Source organism: Aquarana catesbeiana, linkage group LG09 (assembly GCF_042186555.1).
Source record: "Aquarana catesbeiana isolate 2022-GZ linkage group LG09, ASM4218655v1, whole genome shotgun sequence".
NCBI lineage: Eukaryota > Metazoa > Chordata > Amphibia > Anura > Ranidae > Aquarana > Aquarana catesbeiana.
The window spans coordinates 191,256,621-191,277,555 of record NC_133332.1 but is presented as its reverse complement, the minus strand read 5'-3'; the positions used below and the strand labels follow the sequence as shown (position 1 = coordinate 191,277,555).

Genomic DNA, 20,935 nt, shown 5'->3' with positions numbered 1-20,935 from the left:
TAAATAAAGTGCATATCAGTGTCCATTCCAACATAAGTTCATGAATATGAATTTATTACAAGGTGCTCCACTTAAAATCTTTGAGTGCTCCACTCCACAATGGTGACCAAATTCCACCACACCAATCATGCCCACTCCTCTGGACAGCCTAAACTCGCCAAAATAGATGGACCTTTGTTCAACAGGTCAGATTGCGCATTATAGTACTGTCTCTTTATCTTCTTTCCCTCAGACCCAGATTAACTTCACTCAAAACGAGAAGAACAGAGAGGGGGACTCCTCGCATAAAACCAAAGCTTTATTAAGTTAAAACAGAATATTCCACTCCCATTTGTTGGTGCTCTATATTGCCACATATTAACAGCATGAATACTTATTAGAAGCCGCAGCCACTCTGTACAGCTGGACAGAGAGCCAGCATTGCTTCCGCCATGGTTACTCTGGATGTTCCGCAGACCGGAACTGACGTCCGCATCGTCAGGACCCGCCCCAGCGCGTTTCGCCAATGGGGGAGGGGGGAGAGCAAGAGGAGAAGACGATGATTCTCTTTGGACCAAATCTGGTACACAGACTTACCCAAACTGCTAGGAGAATGACCCCAGGCCTCTTCACAATAGGGCAGACTTGCTGTCTCGAGGCCCTCTCTTCCATCTTACTTTTCAGTCACTGGGTTTAATGGTTTGGCTGTTGAAGCCCAGGTCTTAAGAGACAAAGGGGTCTCTTATTTCTAGGAAGGGAATAATTATTGCGCTGCCCTAAAAAAAAGAGGATGAACAGTGAGTGGATAAGCTGCTACAAACCATGTGACAAGAATGAATACCATATATTAAATAAATGTAGCGCTAAATCAACATGTATAAGTGATTACTGTGCACGTGCATATAATGTCCCAAAAAAATGCCGTGTTGCTGTAAACACAAAAGTCCACAATCAAGGTAAGTGATCCGTGTGGCAATACATTCAACTTCTCAACGATGTACTCAGAAGTCTTCAAGGTAAGTGAAAAGATGGAATACGCTTACCGGCTGGGTTGGATTCTATTGCCATAAGCATAGAATCGATAAAGCTTTGTGCCTCCAAGGGCAAAAACATGAGGTGATGGAGGCAAGGGTAGAGCCTCTATGGTGGAGGCAGGGGTAGAGCCTCTATCCGTTATGGATGTCCCTTCTGGTCCACTAGAACTGGGTCAGAGATGGTGTCCACAGATCAATAGTTCCTCGATGTATCAGAACATGTGGAGAAAAAAGGGATACTTCCACATAGTGTAACTCCGTATTTTTATTACTAAAAAATCGCAGTACAAAGAGCAAAAATTAAAACGTGATCACGAATAAAAGCAGTGTATGGGGTAAATAATATCCACCCTACGCGTTTCGATCAAAACGATCTTCAACAGGGGTATATGGGACCCTCATAACACTGCCGATATTTATAAAATACAATAAACCATCAAACATATTCAAGGACCAATCGGCTGTCAAACATTGAACAATAATGAATCTGATTGGCCAGGGGTAGGGGTCATCTGGTTGGCACTGATCCGCCCCCTCCTCTAAGCCTATTAGTATGCTTATGACAGAGAAATTAGAAAGTTTCTAGCCAATATCCCAGGACGTCTCATACTGATCGCCTGTGATTGGCACTTAACACAGGGCGTGTATATGCTGGGAAGTCCTGAAACAAAACAGGGCTCCCGCATCTAACGCCGCGACCCGGAAGTATCACAGGGCGCACGTGGAGGTTGCCCAGCAACCCACCACGCTCGATGCAGAAAGCGTGCGAAAACACAACACGTGATCGCGCGGCCGTCATGTGGAACCCGGACCGCCCCACGTGTTGACAACATCCATCACGTGCGGGCAGTGCGTACGGGTTGCTGGGCAACCCCGACGCGGCATCAGGAAGAGCCAGGAATGATGTAGGCGTGTCAACACCGCGGTCACCTGACTCTTCGGGTCTGTCACATGACCCGATGCACATCGAAAATATCAATCTATTAGGAAAGATGGTACACAATCCAAATAGGACAATCCGGTTGGCCTAGCAAATAATAAATACAGATGGAACTAAACCCCTGGTAGAAAAAATATCTAATATAAAAATGAAGTAAAATAGATGTGAAAACATGTGTATGTATACTAATCAAAAAAAGAGAGGAAGGACAGGGGGGGGGGGGGAAGGGGAAGGGAAAGGCAAATAAGCCATATCAATATTAAATCGTGATTTATGATATACAGTAAACAAAATAATTATATGCTGGCAAAAGGAGAAATAAGTCTTATATCGCCTGGGTAGATGTGAACCATGTAGAGCAAATTAAAATCAATACAAATGTATGGGAAAATTAGGAAAGATTGATAAATGAGTTCAGATCCCACTCCACATTGAGCCCAAAAGGAAAATAAGATCTAAGCTCATGTATCCAATAAGTTTCTAACCTAGAGACCCCTCGTATACGTGACTCCCCCCGCCAGTGGGGGACAAACTTGTCGATCACCTGAAACGTACTACCCGAGGGGTCCCTATTATGGTGGAGTAGGTAATGTCGGGGTACAGTATGTTTATCTTTGCCACCCTTGATACCTGCAATATGTTCATTAACGCGTGTGGTGAATGTTCTAATGGTCCTACCAACATATTGTTTCTTACAGGGACAAGGAATCAAATATACCACATATTGAGTGGCACAGGTAGCAAACTCTTTCATGTGATAGATATGGGAAGTGGTGGTAGAAATAAAAGTATCGGTTTTACGTCCCATTAAAGTATTATGTGCACATACGTTACATCTGCGACATTGGTAAAAACCTTGACTCTGTTGGAAGAAAGAAACTTTCTTTGGAGGGTCTATAATATTAGGGGCAATATGTCCCTGTATGGAACAAGCACCTCTAAAAATGACTCCCGCATTATCGGGTAGCTCAGGGCCTAGGAGTCGGTCACTTTTAAGGACTTTCCAGTGTTTTCTGAAGATGGCCTTTATCTCCTTATGTTGAGTAGAGTATGTAGTAAAGAAAGACCATTTGGCTCTAGAATCTGAAATATTGGAGGTGCGTTCTACCAGGGTAGAGCTCCTATCAACCTGTGAAACTTTATAGATCTCTGCATCAAGGTCTCCCGCCTTATAGCCTTTGGCAACAAATCTCTCTTTTAGAATATGAGATTGGGCATAGTAGTCAGATATTTTTGAACAATTACGGCGCAGCCGTAAGAATTGGCTGCGTGGAACCGACCGTAGCCACTGTGCATGATGGCAACTATCAGACGGGATATACCCGTTTCGATCCGTGGGCTTGAAATAGGTCTTGAACTCGAGATGTTGGTCAACAACCATAACTTCAAGATCTAAAAAATGGATGGAGCTCAAGCTGGCCTCGTAGCTAAGAGAAATCCCGCGGTCATTGGCATTCAGAACTCTCATGAATTCATCCAAAGACTCACGGCTTCCCTGCCATAGGAGGAGGATGTCGTCTATATACCTAACCCAAAGAACCAATTCTGGTCTCTGGTAGGCATAGACGACATCCTCCTCCCACTGGGCCATGAAAAGGTTGGCCAGACTCGGGGCAAATTTAGCCCCCATGGCCATACCCTTTCGTTATATGTAAAATTGGTTCTGAAACCAAAAGTAATTATGGCCAGTGGCAAAGCGTAGGAGCTGCATGATGAAGTTGCGCTGTAATAGTGGCAGGGTATTGTTCCTAGACAGATGTTTCTCAACGGCATCAAACCCCAGACAGTGTGGTATGCACGTATATAGGGCAGCTACATCGGCAGTGACCAGAAACGTGCCCTCTCTGAGCCTAACTGGCTCCAAGCGTTGGATGACGTCTCTGGTGTCTTTAAGATGAGACTGAGTCAATTTAACCAACGGTTGGAGGTAAAAATCTACATATCTCCCTATCCTGGAAGTGACCGAGTCAATCCCGCTGACAATGGGTCTGCCAGGGGGATTGACTGGGTCCTTATGGACCTTTGGGAGATAGTAAATCACAGGAATCCGCGGGACAGTGGGTACTAAATAGTCTTTCTCCTTTCTACTTAGAATCCCCAAAGAGTACCCTTCATCAACCAACTCCACCAAAGTACGTTTAAATTTATGGGTGGGGTTATAATTGATGGGGGTATATGTGTCTCGATCCTGGAGAATTCTAAGCATTTCCCCAACATAGTCCTCCTTATTGAGGACTACAATACCCCCGCCTTTATCAGAGGGTCTTATGACAAGATTCTTCCTGTTGCAGAGTTCTTTAAGTCCTGTTTTAATTAGGGGGTCAATATAAGTTTTCCTTTTAGGTTTGGAAAGTTCGTCCAAATCCTGTAGGACTAAACTTTTAAACACTTGAAGAGACGGGGCCAAATTCCCCGGGGGGTTAAATAAGGAAGGGTTAGTTAAACCTGAATGTATGTATTCTATGTTATTAGAACTATGGTTAGCTGTAGTAGGGATGGAGGGTTGATTCAGAAAATGTCTGTGTATGTTTAATTTCCTCGTAAATTTGAGTACATCGATGAATGTACCAAATTTATTTAAGGGTTTTGGGGGAACGAATTTCAGTCCCTTGTCCAGAACCAATTTCTCGGCTTCCGTCAAATGGACCGTGCTGAGATTAAAAATCCCAATGCCTCTCAGACTCTTTTTCTTTTGGCTTCTAGCCTTCCGCCCCCCTCTGGTCCCTCTTTTCCTTCTTGGTAACCTGTATGGGTTTCTATGGGCCTCTGAAAACCCGATGCTTGTTCTAAATTTCTGCTTTGCTAAAAGCCAAAAAAGTCACTTCCAGAAAGCTCTACTATCATACCTAGAAATCCTTCTTTGCCTGCTGGGAACACAGGCACTTTAGTTTCAGAGTTTATGCTGTGCCTTACAATCTGGCCTTTTTGCAGTCAGGTCTTAACCAGAATTTTGGTCTTAAGCACCCCAAAAGTATAGCTTTTGGCCTTGTCTTCTCCAAAACCTCTTGCCTCACTCCCCCCTTCTCAAAACCTTTATTCAAGGCGTGGCTACCATCAAGATTCCCTTGCAGCACCCTGTGCTTTCTTGGGATTTCAGCTTGGTTCTCTCTGCCCTGCAGAATCCACCCTTTTGAACTGAAAAGAAAAGAAGTCTTCCACTTTAATTAAGACCTAGTACTACCATCCTTCTCCTTATCCTACCACTCCAAATCGCCCAAAGGAAATTGTTCTTTATTGCCTGGACGTAATCAGAGCCATAAGTGTCTGCCTCAAAGCAACAGCTTTAATCGGGAAAAGTGATTCCCTATTTTTCCTGTCCTCAGGGCCTCGCAAGGGAGCTTTCTGTTTCCAGATCCACCATCGTTCTATGGATAAGAAATCTAATCACTAGAGCCTTCACTTTCAAAAATGAATCCCATCCTGTGCTTTTATGTGCTCACTCCACAAAGTCAGTGTGTGCTTCCTAGGCATTCCGGCACTAGGTTTCTGTAGCCCATCTTTGCAAGGCCACCACATGGCACTCTTTACATACCTTTTTAAAGTTCTACTGGGTGGACTTCTAATCTTTTGAGGCTCTAGCTTTGAGCTGCACTTTGATGAGTCTGTTGACCATTGTTGTTTAGCCTGTTGCCACAGTTCTTTTTGTCTACTTATTGCCCAAACTTTTCATTCACTGCTTGGGGTCGTGTATGAATACTTGGCCTGTGTACTGTACAGTTTTGGGTAAGAGGAATTTTGAATTGCCTATACATTCCATATCTTGGAGTACAGCACAGGACATGGGCCACCCTCCCTTCTATTCCATGGTTACTCTACATTGCTTGCTACGAAGTTGAAGACTCACACAGTGGGTTAAGGTTATAGGGGAGGGGTCCAGGAGCCTTGTCCTCAAAAGCTTACCAGTGTCCAATCACCTGAAGGCATGCTCCTATAACCCAGGGTCTGTAAATACTCGGCCCAATCCTGTACTGAACTCCCAAAATAAGCAATTTATAGGCAAGTGTAAAATTCCTCTTATTTCATTTGTAAATAAGTTTGCAATACTTTGTACCAGAGTCATAATTTTTCACATAGCTGCACTAGCATGTGTTGATCAATGAATGCCAGCGCATATAGCATAGAAGTAATGTATTACAATCAGATAAATATGAACCCGTGTCTTGTGCTGATGTGCACTGCCCTGCACTGAAAAAATAAGTAGAACATGGGTCTTCTACTGGCATTTTTGTTTCACCTAAGTCCAAGGGAGTTTGTGTTAGACCTCCACTAAAGAGGTCCCCCTTCTGCTCTTTATCCGTCCAAAAATGTGTGCCTCCTTTCTTCAGAGTGTTTTGGGTATATAGAATTTGCTTTTCTATTCCCTTCTCTTGGGGGTTCTCATCCATCACTGAGCTCCCTTTCTGTGTCGGGGTGTCTAGACTCAAGCAAAGACCTCCAGGTAATTCCTTTCAATCAAGAAGATGTTGATACTCAGTCTCTGCCCATCAATAGGGTGATGCCCATTGGGTCACCCTGAGGGCACTTCTTTGTATGGTGGGTCCTCTCATCTCTGCCTATCCGTTTTTGCATATGGGTTTTGCTCACTTGATATACTTTTCCCCTTCATATGGCTTTTGGAGTGCTTTCAATGGGATCCCTCTGGGCTTGGGAAATATTTTCTTTTGTCTATCCATTGTGATGGTATTTTGTGAGGGCTATGTCAACTGTATATTTATTACAAGAATGGTTATGTGGCAGCACAGCCCTTTCCTCATTCTAGAAACTCCTACCCTGCTTCGAAGGTTAAGAGTATAATGCTTAGTCCTTCTCTCCTTCACTTTTGACCAGCTAGTCTTTTTTTTTATTCTATTGCCCAAGCTTCCCTTTTTAGGTTTTTTTTTTTTTTTTTTTTTTGATGTAACTGTTGGTCTCTTGTTCTATATCCATTTCAGTTTTGTCTTTGTTTCTAAATGTTATCTTGGTTAATTGCTTTTTTGGCTCTTCAGTCTTACTAGCGAAAATACGATTTTTTATGCTTATTGTAAAATCTTTTTCTTCGAGTCTATTGAGGACACTAGTCCTGCCCCTCTGTGTTATTGGCCCTATGTACTGCTATCTCACAAAACTGAGGCATGATGGGCAGAGAAGGGGATTATATATAGGTTACTGGCTTTCAGTGGTCATTACCAGTGTCCCAATCTCCTGTAGGCATCACTTTAACCTAACCGAATCCCTCAATGGATTCCAAAAAATTTTACGATGAGTACAAAATCTTTTTTTTTTTTTTTTTTTTTTTCAGGTAAGGGTTAAATTATTTTGTCAAGTTTGATTGCTGTCTATGTCTCCCCATTGAGGAGGCTTTCACCTTGCTTCCTGCCCCAGTAATGTTAGTCATCTAAACAGATGATCTCACCAACAGCCTATTGCTACATGAGGCCGTTGACCTAATATTGCACGGCAAGTGCAAAGGAATTGATACATCTTGAAGTATATACATGGCTTGTTTGAGGGTGTTAAGCTGGCTGTTTGTATGGATTGTTTTTTATCCATGTGTCTGCATCCAGCTTCTTTCCAGTCTACCTGAAAGGCCCTAAATCCCACACTGTTCTATAAAACAAACTGCAATTAGTGTCAGTCAGTTTACATCACCTGCATCTTTTGGCCAGTTAAGTAACCTGTCCCATTTTGAGAGCATCCCAGGACTTGGCGGCTCCCTGAAACTTTATGTAAACATGCTTAAAGGCATTGCACACTTTTAAATTATTTTGTTGTTTTTTTGACTAGGTATTGGTGTAGTTATATTCCCTGGGATGTTTGTCTTGCCTTGTATTGATGGGCTGCAGTTTGTAGTGTTATAGCTAATTAATTCCCCTATATCCATGTATTATTGCTGAGGGACAAGACAACTTCCTGTTCTGGGTCACTATGTCAGTGTATGCCTAGCCATTTCCTCTGTGTTGCATCACAAATGTTGGAGTTGCAATGTGACGAGAACAAATCTTTCAGCATGTGTGAGCTCTGTTAATGGTTCTTCCTATGTTGGATCTAATTACTGTGTAGTTCTCACCTGCAAAGCACTAAACTGAGCGATCTGGGTATTGTGGGATATGTAATTCCTTAACAGGAAATTCAGTTTTCAAAATACAGGTCATGCATTAACCCGTGCAGTGCCATGCCTCGTGTTTGAATACAGACAAACATCTGAAATTGAAATGTGAAGATTTTGCTCTACTATAGGCTGTTGATACAGGCCAACAAGTGACACTATAAAACTACATAATCCATGCACAACTTATGCAGGTAGGAAGGATTATTAATGCCTTTAAAGCCCACCTCTGGCCCTTGCAACTCCCCTTTGCCTTCCCTTTTGTGGCACCTGCTGGCAGCACTTTATGGTTTATTATGTAAACCTTTTCTAAAGTATTCAGGCTGGATTCATGACGCCACAGGGTCCTCCTCACCTCTTGTCTGTGCTGGATGGTCCTCACTGATGCATAGAGCAGCACTGACATGAGTGTCGGCGTCAATCTCTGCAGTAGTGCATGTTGAATGAAGGGCACTGTCATGAAACCCACTTGGGCTGGACACGGTTCCGATGTCCTGAACTTGCAGTATTTGCTAAATCCTCTGTCTTGAGTGACACTGGGCATCGTTCAACTTGGAGAATTGTGGTGAAAGGCAGTGTTGGATTTTATTTTTTAACACTGCCTAGGGAACTATAAAAAGTGCAATTTAAGTTGCCTTTACTGTAATGATGGGATGTCTGCGAGTTCCCTTGCTGGTGCCACTTTTGCCCAGTTTTCCTCCAGGTTTGGTATTTTTGTCCAGAATGACATAAATCGTGTGTTCAATTATCCCCATGCAGAGGTGTGCCGATAATGTACACTGAGCTGCACTTGTGCAGCTCTGTATACATTCTACAGAAAACATGCGAGCAGGAAGGTAATACAGTTCTTTAGCAGCATAGTATATTTTGCAATACAATAACTTCCTGTTGCCTGCAAGTTTTCTTTTTTCTTCAGCCTAAAGTTCCACTTAAAAAAATAAATAAATATATAAAAATAAAAAAACCTTGCAGGCACCTTGAAGCACTCCATATGGCCAGCCCTCAACAAACCACAGTATTTTCTTAAACAAAACTGGTCACGAGAGAAAAATTGGGGCTGTCATTGCTTCTTAAAATAATAGTTCTATGGCTGTCATGCTGATCCTGTGGATTTAATGCTTTCTGCGTAGGTCAAGAGTTCACTTACCACCTGTTTGCCTAGGCCAGAAAGTTTTGAAGCCAGTCAGCTATGCAAAGGCAGCTCAATATTTTTACCCATGACCGCTTCCTTTAAGTTATGGAGGCATCACACAAATGATACATTGGATGTCATGTAATATTAATGAAAGTTCTAATAAATTCTATACCTTACAGAAATTACTTTACACACTAGTACACAAAAGTAAATGCTACAGGCTATATAGAACAGTAATGAACTGAATTAAAACACATGTTATTTTAAAATTATTCTTCTTGGTAATGCCCTTCATCTATTTCAGGGAAGAAATGTACGTATGGTCACAAATGTAAATACTACCACCCTGAGAGGGCAAACCAGCCTCTGCGATCAGTAGCCGATGAACTCAGAATAAGTGCGAAACTGTCAGCTGTCAAGACTATGAGTGAAGGTGCATTGGTAAAATGTGGTACTGGGCCATCTAATTCCAAGGGAGATGGATCCATGGAAATAAAGAGAATTGCTCCTAAAAGACAATCTGATCCTAGTATTCGTTCTGCAGCTGTAGAGCCAGAACAGAGGCTTTCAGCAGCCCGCAAATCAGAGGCCAACTCTGTGCCATCACTTGTATCTGCCTTGAGCGTGCCAACTCTTCCACCTTCCAAAAGTCATGCTGTCAGCGCTTTGAACACACGTTCAGCAAGCAGCCCTGTGCCTGGATCATCACAGTTCTCCCACCAGAAATCCTCTTTGGAGCACATGACAAGCATTCATTATCCACCGATACTGGTCACTAACAGTCATGGCAATTCTGTCAGTTACAATGAGGAGTATCCAAAATATGACTCTCTGGGAGACCATGGTTATTACTCAATGCTTAGTGATTTTTCTAATTTGAGCATAAGCAGTATGCACAGTTCTGAATACTACAGCACAGAGCAGGACCGAGCAGCATTTTCAAGGAACTCCAGCCCATGTCCAGATAGCTGCATGAGTCACACTAGCAGTGACTCCTACTCATCATACAGTGACCTATATTTGGGCATCTCTGATCCTGGACCTGAAGATACTATCAAACCCCAAAGGCCACCTCCACATAATAGGCTACAGCCATTTGCACATGGCTACCATGAAGCTTTAACACGAGTTCAGAGCTATGGCCAGGAGGAGCCAATGCAGAATTCCCGCAAGCAGTCCTCCTCGCATCTGGCTTTACATATACAACATCCACTTGTTGGGGCAAGGTCCAGCTGTCCTGGAGATTACCCAGCACCAGAGAATATGCATCCTTCTGCTAATGCTCAGCCTGGGAGAGCACTGGTCATGACTAGAATGGATAGCATTTCAGACTCCCGTCTTTATGAGAGTAACCCCATGCGGCAAAGACGACCTCCACTGTGCCGTGAACAACATGCTAGCTGGGACCCTTTACCTTGCCCCACTGACTCCTATAATTACCACTCATACCCACTTAGTAATAGTCTCATGCAGCCATGCTATGAACCAGTCATGGTAAGAAGTATGCCTGAGAAGATGGAACAGCTCTGGAGATCTCCTCACTGGCCAGTTATGGCTAGTGAGCATAGAGAGCAGCACATCATTCCAGAGCATCAGTATCAGACCTACAAAAACCTATGTAACATCTTTCCTCCTGGGATGGTACTCTCTGTCATGGAGAAGAACCCACATATGACCGATGCCCAGCAGCTTGCAGCCATTATTGTATCAAGGTTACGATCAGGTCATCAACACTGTTAATATCATCTCTTAATGCCTGGACAATAGTATCTATTGATCAAGTTGCCTAAATAAAACCTGGCAGTGTTTTTCTCATTTTAGCTTTCTCAGATGACCTATCGACCTTTTTTTTTTTTTTTTTTTTTTCTTGCCACAACTGAAACTTTACAAAGACAAACTTGTATTTATTTTTTTAACGTAAACGTTCTGATCTTTGCAGCATTCCCAAAGGAGTGCATATTTTACTGTATAGATATATTTATCCCTGCTAGACCTGTTTGACAGGTAAAACCTCAGTTTCTTGGAAGGCTAAGTCACTGATTCCTATTCTTAATAAAGAGGATGGAAGGGTCAGTCAATCTCTCCAATGCTGGAGATCCCAGCACATCATCAAAGCACATAAGTTGCTTGCATCATGTTAAGTTCAGCTGTTCACAAAAAACACCTGTTCATATTGTTAGCAATTATATTGCATGCTTACATGTGTATTTGCAATTTCAATCAGTACAACCTTGTACATAGCTAGTTCCTTTTCTCTATTGTTCAACAAAACTTCTGTCTTTGCGTAAAAGGAGGTTTCTATTGCACAGGGAAATGTATTGCTGAACGCTCACATCTTTGTGTATCTTTCAGAGTTCATAGATACATTACCATGTTGCAATATTTAGCTGTACTACAAATTTTATATTTGCACAAACAGAACTTTAATTTTGTTTTTTTCTTTGTTTTTTTGCACAATTTTTGACAGGTCACTGGTCAGTTGTACCTCAGTAATATTTTGTAATAGCCATGCGCCTCTTAATCACAATTGTGCTTTTGGTGCCCAAAATTCAAAGGAGGCCTTTAAATTTCATGGTGGGCCAAATGCATGTAGTATTTTGTAATAGAGGAAGAAATGTGTTTGTATATTTTTTGATGTCGCTATGTGTCCGTTTGTGGGCAAAAAAAACCCTGGACATTTTTCTTGAAGGAAAAACCCATTCTGATAGTATACCATTGATACAGCTCCTGAGGAGAGTAGCTTAAGACTTTAATTTCTGAATGCATTATTAGTTGTTTGGCTTTAACTGGCCATGAAGTGATATTTATTGCCAGTACCCAGATGGTTAAACGGCTAATAAATTATAATGCAGGCATGGATAAGAGCTTTTGATAACATTTTGTAGACAAATATATATGTTTTTAATAGATACATGTGGTATTTGGGTTGTTTACTACCCAGAAACAGGTAATCTATGTCTAGTAATACCATAAATTAAAGTGGTATTAAACCCAAAACAAAAATGTATTATATTGGAGCTTACCAATCATCAGATATAGGGACTGCATTCATTTTCTTTTTTAGGCTTTTTTCCCCCTCTGTTTTCACTTGGTGATCCGGCCAGTAACCCACCTCCTGTATTAGAGTGTGGCCGAACTAGCGCAGGGGTACCTTTTGGACAGCTGCATTGTCAATCTGGGGGGAGGGGAGTGTTCGATGGACTAACAGATTTAAATACGCTAACAAATTGATGCCAGACTCCAGCTAATACTTTTTATGCAGTTTCAGCAAACCACTTTTTTCTTTTGCAATAAATAAAATCTGATCATTATAAGCACCCCTGTCGGTAAATGGTTTGTCTCATCCCTGTAACTGATGGCATCCTGCTGGAGAGCCTGTTTTTTAAAAACTTACTGACCTAGATTACCAGATAAAACTATTGCAGCCATCATGTAAGAATTGTAAGCTGCTATATAATGTTTGCATTGGTTTAATACCACTTTAATGTTACAAAATACCATTTGTAGGCATTCTTTAGCCTAAAATGAAACATATCAACAGCATGTTGCCAACATGTGTTGGCTTGTTCTAGGGTTAATACAGATACAGAAGTTTTTATGATATTTGAATGTTATTTCTAGCTCTTTTACCCAAGCTTGTTTATGAGGTTTACTAGTCCTTTACCTGACAGTAAGGGTGTGCAGCTCTTGAGGTGTCATTCCTGCAATAGGAAGAGAGAATTTTAATCATTTAATTTGACTTGTGTAGTATTTTTTTTCTACTACCAATTAATTTGTAGATGTCAGGATGTCAGTAATGTCAAACACGACTCAGTGGAGACACTCCACCTTGTATTTAGTGTCTGTACATGATACTCTAGTTAGAGATACAGAAGGTGTAACTATCAATGCTGCTCCTTTCCAGCAGGTACTGGATGTGTTTGAGATGCAGACTTTATTCACTACTTTGCTAGTGGATTAGTTGCACTTTTTTGCGGTTGTTATTGTTGGTCCATGTACATAGGTGTAAGGGGGAACACTGCAATTAGCATTGCCAGACCAGGCATTTTCTTGGTGGTCTTCTGCTGCACTCAGGTTGCTGACCCTTAGCACTACCGCTTATTTAAATTTTTTTTAATGAACCCCATTGTATAATAATTTATGGTGTTGAAGCCGATCCATAGCCACTGCTTTGGGCTTAAGGTGACTTCAGTTTTTTTTCATGTAAGCTTAGAAGGGCCAAGCTGATTGGCCTTTTTGTTTCTTCATGAGAAGGTGATAACTGCCTAAATGTTTCTTACTGTGAAACAAAACGGAACGTCAGGCTGCCGTCAGGGTTTTCTCTGGCTTTCTGAGAATGGGTCTTCGGCTGCTCCACATTGACTTTTACATATTTTTTTTTTGGTAACGGGAACCTGTGATACATATATTGAGCCTCCTGAGTCAGTGTTTGTAAGAATTGTGTTGCTTATCGCTGCATGTACTTTCCTTTTCATGTCTGTGAAACACAGCAAAAAGGAACTGAGAAACGTATTGTGAGTAAGCAGCCTTCTTTCAGATGCTTTCAATCATGGGGCTCATTGAGAAGTGAAAGTGGCATTGATGTACAACTATACTGTTTGTGCATGAGCTTTGAACTTGCATACCTCTTATGAACACTATAATTGAGCATTAAAGTGAACCTGTCAGAATGGCTCTTCTGTCACAACTAACCTCTAATTTGTTATTTTAGCTTGGAAGCATATAGCTCAGGTTTGTGCCATTGTGAAAATGGAACTACTTCTAGGAGTAAGGCAGTGGCACCTTCAGTTCTAGATAGGAGCCTTGTTTGTGACATATAAAAGATGTTCTGAAATGTTCACTTTAACGTGCTGAGGATTTGTATTGCTCCTCAGTGTTGTGCATCATACTTTTCAGTTTCACTTCTCTATTTGTGCAAGCTACCATTCCTGGGTAATGGTCACAAATCTTCAGCTAGCCATAGGCTGTGTTTCCACAAGCCTGTGTGGAGAAATCTGTTAGTGAGAAACTATATTGGATAGTTGGACACATAAGTAACTGCAATGAAAAGGTAGGCCAGATCCTTTTGGATTTGTTCCTCTATTCATATCTGTTTTGCTGTTCTTTGATTGGAATACAAATGTTTACAGCACATTCAGAGCACGAAAAGATTTAAATCTAAAATCTCCGATATATATTTACCAAACTATTCTTATATAAAGCACCCTGATCCCTATCTTTTTTAAGTTTGATGAAGAGTTTTAAAACTAATCAGATCTTTTTTATTGCCCTCTGTGTTGGGGAAAAAAAAGTTTGGGTTGTGGTCGACTTTAAATTCCTTAAATAAAGTTACTTTTTCTTTAAAGCAACAATGAATGTTAAGATTTGTTGTACCACTTTTATCCAGGATTGGCCAAGGGCAGCCGAAATATCCATCTTGCATAGCCAGAATTGACCTTTTGTTTGTTGATACAAATTGTATCTTTTTTTCTTGATTGTATAAAAAAAACTGCGGACAATGTGTATGTAAATAAATAAATGTATATATATATCCTTATTAAAAAAAAAAAAAAAATATACACAGACAAAAAAAAAGTGTAGAATAGTTACAGCAATGCATTTTCACTGCTATGTTTGTGACACTATGTGTCACTTTGTTGTAGTCCATGGTGTGGAAGCCACTTCACTGCCATTGTACCTGCAGCTCTCTGCCTGAAGTACAGAAGTGCAGGACTAGGCCGCAGTGAGGAGGTTAAATAATTCCTTAATGACTTGGCAATGTAGTTTATAAAGAAACAAGACCTTTTCGAATTCACTTTATTATATAAATATATATAAATGTGTATATTAATGACTCAGATTATGTACAGATAATGCACAGGTAACCTGTGCATACATTACATAACTTGTCTTTGGTATTTATTAAAGTGGACCCATCTCCTCCATACAGTGGAAGCAGCCATATTGTGGGTGTAGCCCTTAATATATTAATGACTTTAACATGCAGCTTCAGTCAGGTATAATAAAGTAGCCCTTTCACCTTGTTGAAACTTGCAATGCTAATTCAGAATGTAAAGCAAAAAAGATGTGCAAAGTGATGTAGCCAGCAGCAGCCAGTATGATTTCAGTTTAATGAAGTTTAATCTGAAAAATGAAGTGTGATTGGTTGCTGCGGGCTAGACAGTTTGTGCTTTTCCTTTTTTTTTTTTTTTTTTTTTACTTTTTCCTTTTTCTTTTCTGGGGAGTGCATTCTAGTAACCATTGGTACATCCCAGAAATGGCAGCCTCTACAGTTTACAGGTGACAGGTACACTTTTTTATTGACTTTGTTCCTAAATAGGAATTTTAGTACAGGCACTTGGAGTTTTTGTAGTATTTTGTAAAATGTGCACTGCAGAAAAAAAGCATTATTAAATTCAATTCCACTTGAGTGCTTATGTAGAAGTATTTTGCAATTGTTTGTACTGTGATCTGTGCTGTGTGCGTTTTTTATATTTTTTGATTTTGTTGCATGGAATCAACTTTTAAGTACAGTAAGTTACTGGGTTTTGTGTTAGCTCTGCATTATGCATTTGCACAGAGCGAGTGAAAAGTGGGCAGTATACTTTCTGCCACATGTACGTATGCCTATTGGTTTGACATTTCACACTAGCTAGACCTGTGTTTGCTTTGTTGTGATTTCTTACTTGAGAATATTAGCATATCTTAAAGTTACTGTAACGCAGTTCCCTTATTTTGTGGATTATAAGATTATATTCAGGTATATAATAAGTGGGCTTTCCCCTGGGGACTAATCGTACAGACAGAATTATTCTTTAAATATGCACTGTAGTTAGGGCCTGAATACACAAAAAAAACACTTAAAGCTTATTTTAAGACAAAATAAAAACCATATTCTTCATGCATCTCTGGAATAAATGCATAAAAAAACTGTTGATGTGCCACAAAATATAGTATGCTTTTACCATCCTCTTTAAAATGACGGCAGAGTATTTTTGGCTTCCACAGCACGTGTTGTCAGGCCTGCATACTTAATTTCTGGTGCATTACAAAGAACACCGACCTCCTCACATCCCCATAACTCCTACTTGTGCTCTGGCAAAATTAACAACTATATTGCACTTGGTGAAAGTTAGGATAAAAACACTCAATGGTATGTTTGGCAGACCGTCTAATAGGATGTAGTCTTTAGCTGCAGTTCTGCATTCAATGGTATATTTGGCAGACCAAAAAGGAGGAAATAGGGAAAGCGTCAATTGTTGGATTTACATGCACTTTAACTACAACTTTGTCCACCCCTTTCTTTCCTTATCCCACAGAACACTGTAGGCAAACATCAAGGGAGATGTAGGCTCTTCTTTTTTTAGTTTTTTGCATGCTTTACCATGTATCCCAATGCAAGTGTGTTTTGCAACTGTGCCAAAGATTCAGCAGGCATTTTTTTTTATCTAACACCCCATACCACAGAGATGTAAATGCACTCTTTGGATCTGGGGAATGCAGCGCAGCATTGATATAACTGCATCAGTTACCTCAAAACACTCATTGTTAGAGACTTGGGGAGCATGCTGTGCACACATCAAACACATACTAAACTCTCTTTTAGGAACTTACAATTATGAAATCTTAAAGCTCAACTCCAGACAAATGTAAAAACACCAATCGTTTCTGACTATTCATAAAAATATTACATGTATTTATGTGCAACTTGATAAGCACCTGAATTTCTTGATATAACTTTTTATGGTTCCCTGTACAGCAGTAATGGGAGCCAGTCAGGCTGTACTACAGGCACATTTGCTGACCAGGTGAGCACAGATAAAACGTGATGACCACCTCAGCCTGCTTCTGTTTATTGACCGGTCTGTTTATTGACCGGTCAGCAAGCTGGAGGTGTGTTCTTAATTAAGTTGTGCTGGTGCTGTTGAGAATCTCCCTGTGCTTTCTGGAGGGGGTGCCTGGGTCACAATGTTGGCTGCCTAGAATTACAAACCCTTCAACTGTATGTTTTGCTGCTTGGCTGGAGTTGAACTTTAAATCTGAATTAAAGTCCGCAATACTTACCTCTGTGGTATGATTCCTGTGAGGACCTGTGCCTGCATCTTCTCTTACAGGTGCCAGTCTTCAGCTGTCTCGATTGGCCAGCACAGGATGATATAACTCCCATGCATACGCAGGAGTTTAGTCACCCCAGCATAGGGGCACTGTGTCGAGAATGTCAACTGAGCTGCACATGCACAGCTCAGTGTACATTTTAAAGAAGTTTGAGAGCAGGCAGGGAAGTTTTTAATTTGTTAAAGAGGCATTGCATGTCTCTTCTGCCTGCCCACTTTTTTTTTTTTTGGCACTACGATGTCTGTTTTCCGACAGATTGGACAGCAGTTCCTTGTCTGTGGGAAGCATGGTATTTACGAATTACAGAGATGCACAAATTGACTTATTTTAATGGGAAGCTATAGTATTTTTTTCAGGGAGCACATCATTGACTTACATCGGTTATTTACCTAAAGATTTTGATGTCAACTTCTCCCTGTTCTCCTAAATCTTTTTTACCATGGTGGTCAAAATGCCAATCTGCTTTAACTTTTTTGATAGGTCAGTGCAAAGGAAGGAGGCGGTGACTAGCTGTTTTCACTTATAGCCTTTTATACATTGCTGTTTGCATTATTAAAAAAAAAATTAAGCCAGTATAAAGTTCTCAATACCAGAACAAAACAAGTTTATATTCAGTATTCTACACATAGCAAATAAATACACCTAACATAAGGTTGGCATATTAGGCCAAATCTTGTATGACCACCCTTTGTTGATGAAGTGTACATACATCTTGACAAAATGTGAGTAATAACCATCAAATTCAGGAATTTATTGTCAAAGTTGAGATGATACATTGGAAAATATTGGGGCAAAATAATTTCTGATTTTATTTTCTATCCCTAGACATGCTTTTATTTTCAGCAATCCAAGTGAGCATGTGAGGTCAGGATGTTTCATTATTTTAAATCTGTTCGGACTTGTTTACATTTAGCTTGTGTAACGCAGTGGTGCCCTACACGATAGCCACATGTGAGAATCTATTTTACCTTGGTAAAATTGTGGTGCTCCCAAATTTTTGCAGCATTTTTGGTTTTATGTTACATGCAGTGTTATTCAGATTGACCATTCAGTTTTCACTGCTCAGATGTGCTCATGCCTGATGCACAAAATAATCACAACATAACTTTTGTGAGTGCAATTCATTGTTTATTATTATTATTATTATTATTAATAAATTGTTTTACCTGCACTATACAGCATACTTCATTTGTTCTTTTTGTTTTGTAGTCACATATTTGTAATCCAGCTTGGGTGAAAAACATGGCTCCTTTCATAGATGCGGTGGTGTGAGTGAGCTTAGCCACCCATGGGCACAGGGTATGTTGTTTACCGGATTACCAGGTAAAAGAAAAACTGCAACAAAAAAAAAATCCTGAAAAATAAAACGAATGCAGGAACCCCTTCTAAGAACTTGTAGGCTGCAATATAATATTTGTTGGTTTAGATGTGCTTTAAAGCAGAACTAAACACAAATTGTTAGCGGAAGACTCTTTATTGCAGCAGTGACATGCTGGGACTGATTTACCAAAACTGGAGAGTGCAAAATCTGGTGCGGCTCTGCATAGAAGCCAATCAGCTTCCAGGCTTTATTTTATCAAAGTTTAATTGAACAATCTGAAGTTAGAAGCTGATTGGCTACCTACCATGAACAGCTGCACCAGATGTTACACTCTCCATTTTAAGTAAATGCCCCCCGCTGTGTTTGCTGCTGCTGCAAAAAAGCTTCCAATGTGCATGCGCAACTCAGTGAACATTCTCTGCACAACTTGGCTTAAGGAGTGAATAAACTCCTGTGTGCAAGCATGGAAGTAGCGTCATTTTCTGCTGGTCAATCAAGACTACCAAAGACTCTGCAGAAAACGAGAAAATGTCAGCTCCAGCAAGGCGATGAGTATTTACAGACAAAGTGAATGTAAATCATTGAAGGAGAGCAGGCTGAGTTCCCAGCATACCTAGAGAACTGACCACGCTGTACGCTTCTGCTTAGTGTGGTCAGCTTTTAATAGGAAAACAGAGGGACTGGTACGATCACCAGGGATTTTAAATAAAAGGAAGCGCAATACAAAGAGAACAGGATACTTTCTCATACAAGTACATGGTACAGCAGGCACATATCAGGAACATGACGTGTTGGGGGTAACAAACGCTTTAAGTTCCGCTTTAAGTCTTAAATCACAATGATACTGAGTCCTAATGTTTTGGCTTCTGCATACATTTTGTATGGTTCCACTGTCTGTTTTAACTTCAGTGGATTACCAAAATAAATTTGTGAAGCAGCTGGAGAGCAATATCCACTAACCCTTTTACTAACTGTTTATCTTAGTGTTTTTGTGAGTTGGTAAACCACATTATGTAGTTTGTCTAAAAATTATAATACTGGTCACGGTTCTGTATCTCTCAACTTTTAGGTTTAGGGAACAAAGGCATGCTGACAGTTGAGCAACATATTTAACCACTTGCCGACCATGTCAGGCAGATATACTGTGGCACAATGGCTCTCCTGGGCAAAATCCCGTACGGTATGTCCTACCCTTTTTCGGCCACCAGAGGGTGTGCCCGCTGCACGACGGGGGGGTCTCGATGCGTGTGGCCGGGGGGCACGAACGCCAGCACAGGGATTTGTGTGTGTGTAAACACACAAATCCCTGTGCTGTCAGAGGAGAGGAGCCATATCGTTTGTTCCTACTAAGTAGGAAAAATGATATGGCTCCTCTCCTAGTCAGTCCTATCCCCATACAGTTAGAACACAGTGAGGGAACACACAATTAACCCCTTGTTTGCCCCCTGGTGTTAACCCCTTCCCTGCCGGTGAAATTTTCACGGTAATCGGTGCATTTTTTATAGCACTGATCGCTGTAAAAATACCAATGGTCCCAAAAAAGTGTCAAAAGTCTCCGATCTGTCTGTCACAATACCACGAAAAATCACAGATCACCGCCATTACTAGTAAAAAAAAAAAAAAAAATAACAAAAATGCCATTAATCTTTCCCATAGTTTGCAGACGCTATAACTTTTGCGCAGACCAATCAATATACGCTTATTGCGATTTTATTTTTATTTTTTTTTACCAAAAATATGTAGAAGACTGTGTATTGGCCTAAACTGATTGAAGAAATGTGTTTTTTTTTTTTTTTTTTTTTTTAATTTGGGGGGGATTTATTATAGCAAAAAGTGAAAAATATATATTTTTTTTCAAAATGGTCGCTTCTTTTTTTTGTTTATAGCACAAAAAATAAATAAACCTCTGGGGTGATCAAATACCACCAAAAGAAAGCTCTATTTGTGGGAAAAAAAAGCATGCAAATTTTGCTTGGGTACTGTGTCAAACGGCCGTGCAATTGTCAGTTAAAGCGACACAGTGCCAAATTTTAAAAGGGCTCTGGTCAGGAAGGGGGTAAAACCTTCCGGGGCTGAAGCGGTTACATACAGTGTCAATTATCTTGAAGTTTGTAAACTTACTTTGAGAACATCCCCACATATTTACTGCCTTGAATTTTGTGACATGTATTCACTCTGCCCTGTTGATAGGCATTGCTGTGTCATAGAATTCACAGAGCCTGCCTTCTGAACTACAGCAACTACAAAGGTGCTGAGAGGCAGAGTTTCAGGAGGCACTGCTTGCAGGCCGCAAGGTACTATGTAGTCCTTAGAAATTGTAAGTTAAAGCAGAGGAGAAGCTGCAAAG

General features: G+C 40.6%; 1 protein-coding gene across 3 annotated transcripts in view; it reads left to right on the top strand.

Annotated features, from left to right (window-relative positions):
* ZC3H12B (zinc finger CCCH-type containing 12B) overlaps nt 1-18,443 on the top strand; it is a 163,801-nt gene extending 145,358 nt beyond the window's left edge. For all 3 annotated transcript variants that reach the window (XM_073599456.1, XM_073599455.1, XM_073599457.1), the window contains exon 6: nt 9,478-18,443. In XM_073599456.1, the coding sequence (XP_073455557.1) occupies nt 9,478-10,913 (1,436 nt within the window). In that variant the 3' untranslated portion in view covers nt 10,914-18,443. The remainder of the gene's footprint in view (nt 1-9,477) is intronic.
* Nucleotides 18,444-20,935: the final 2,492 nt, after the last annotated feature.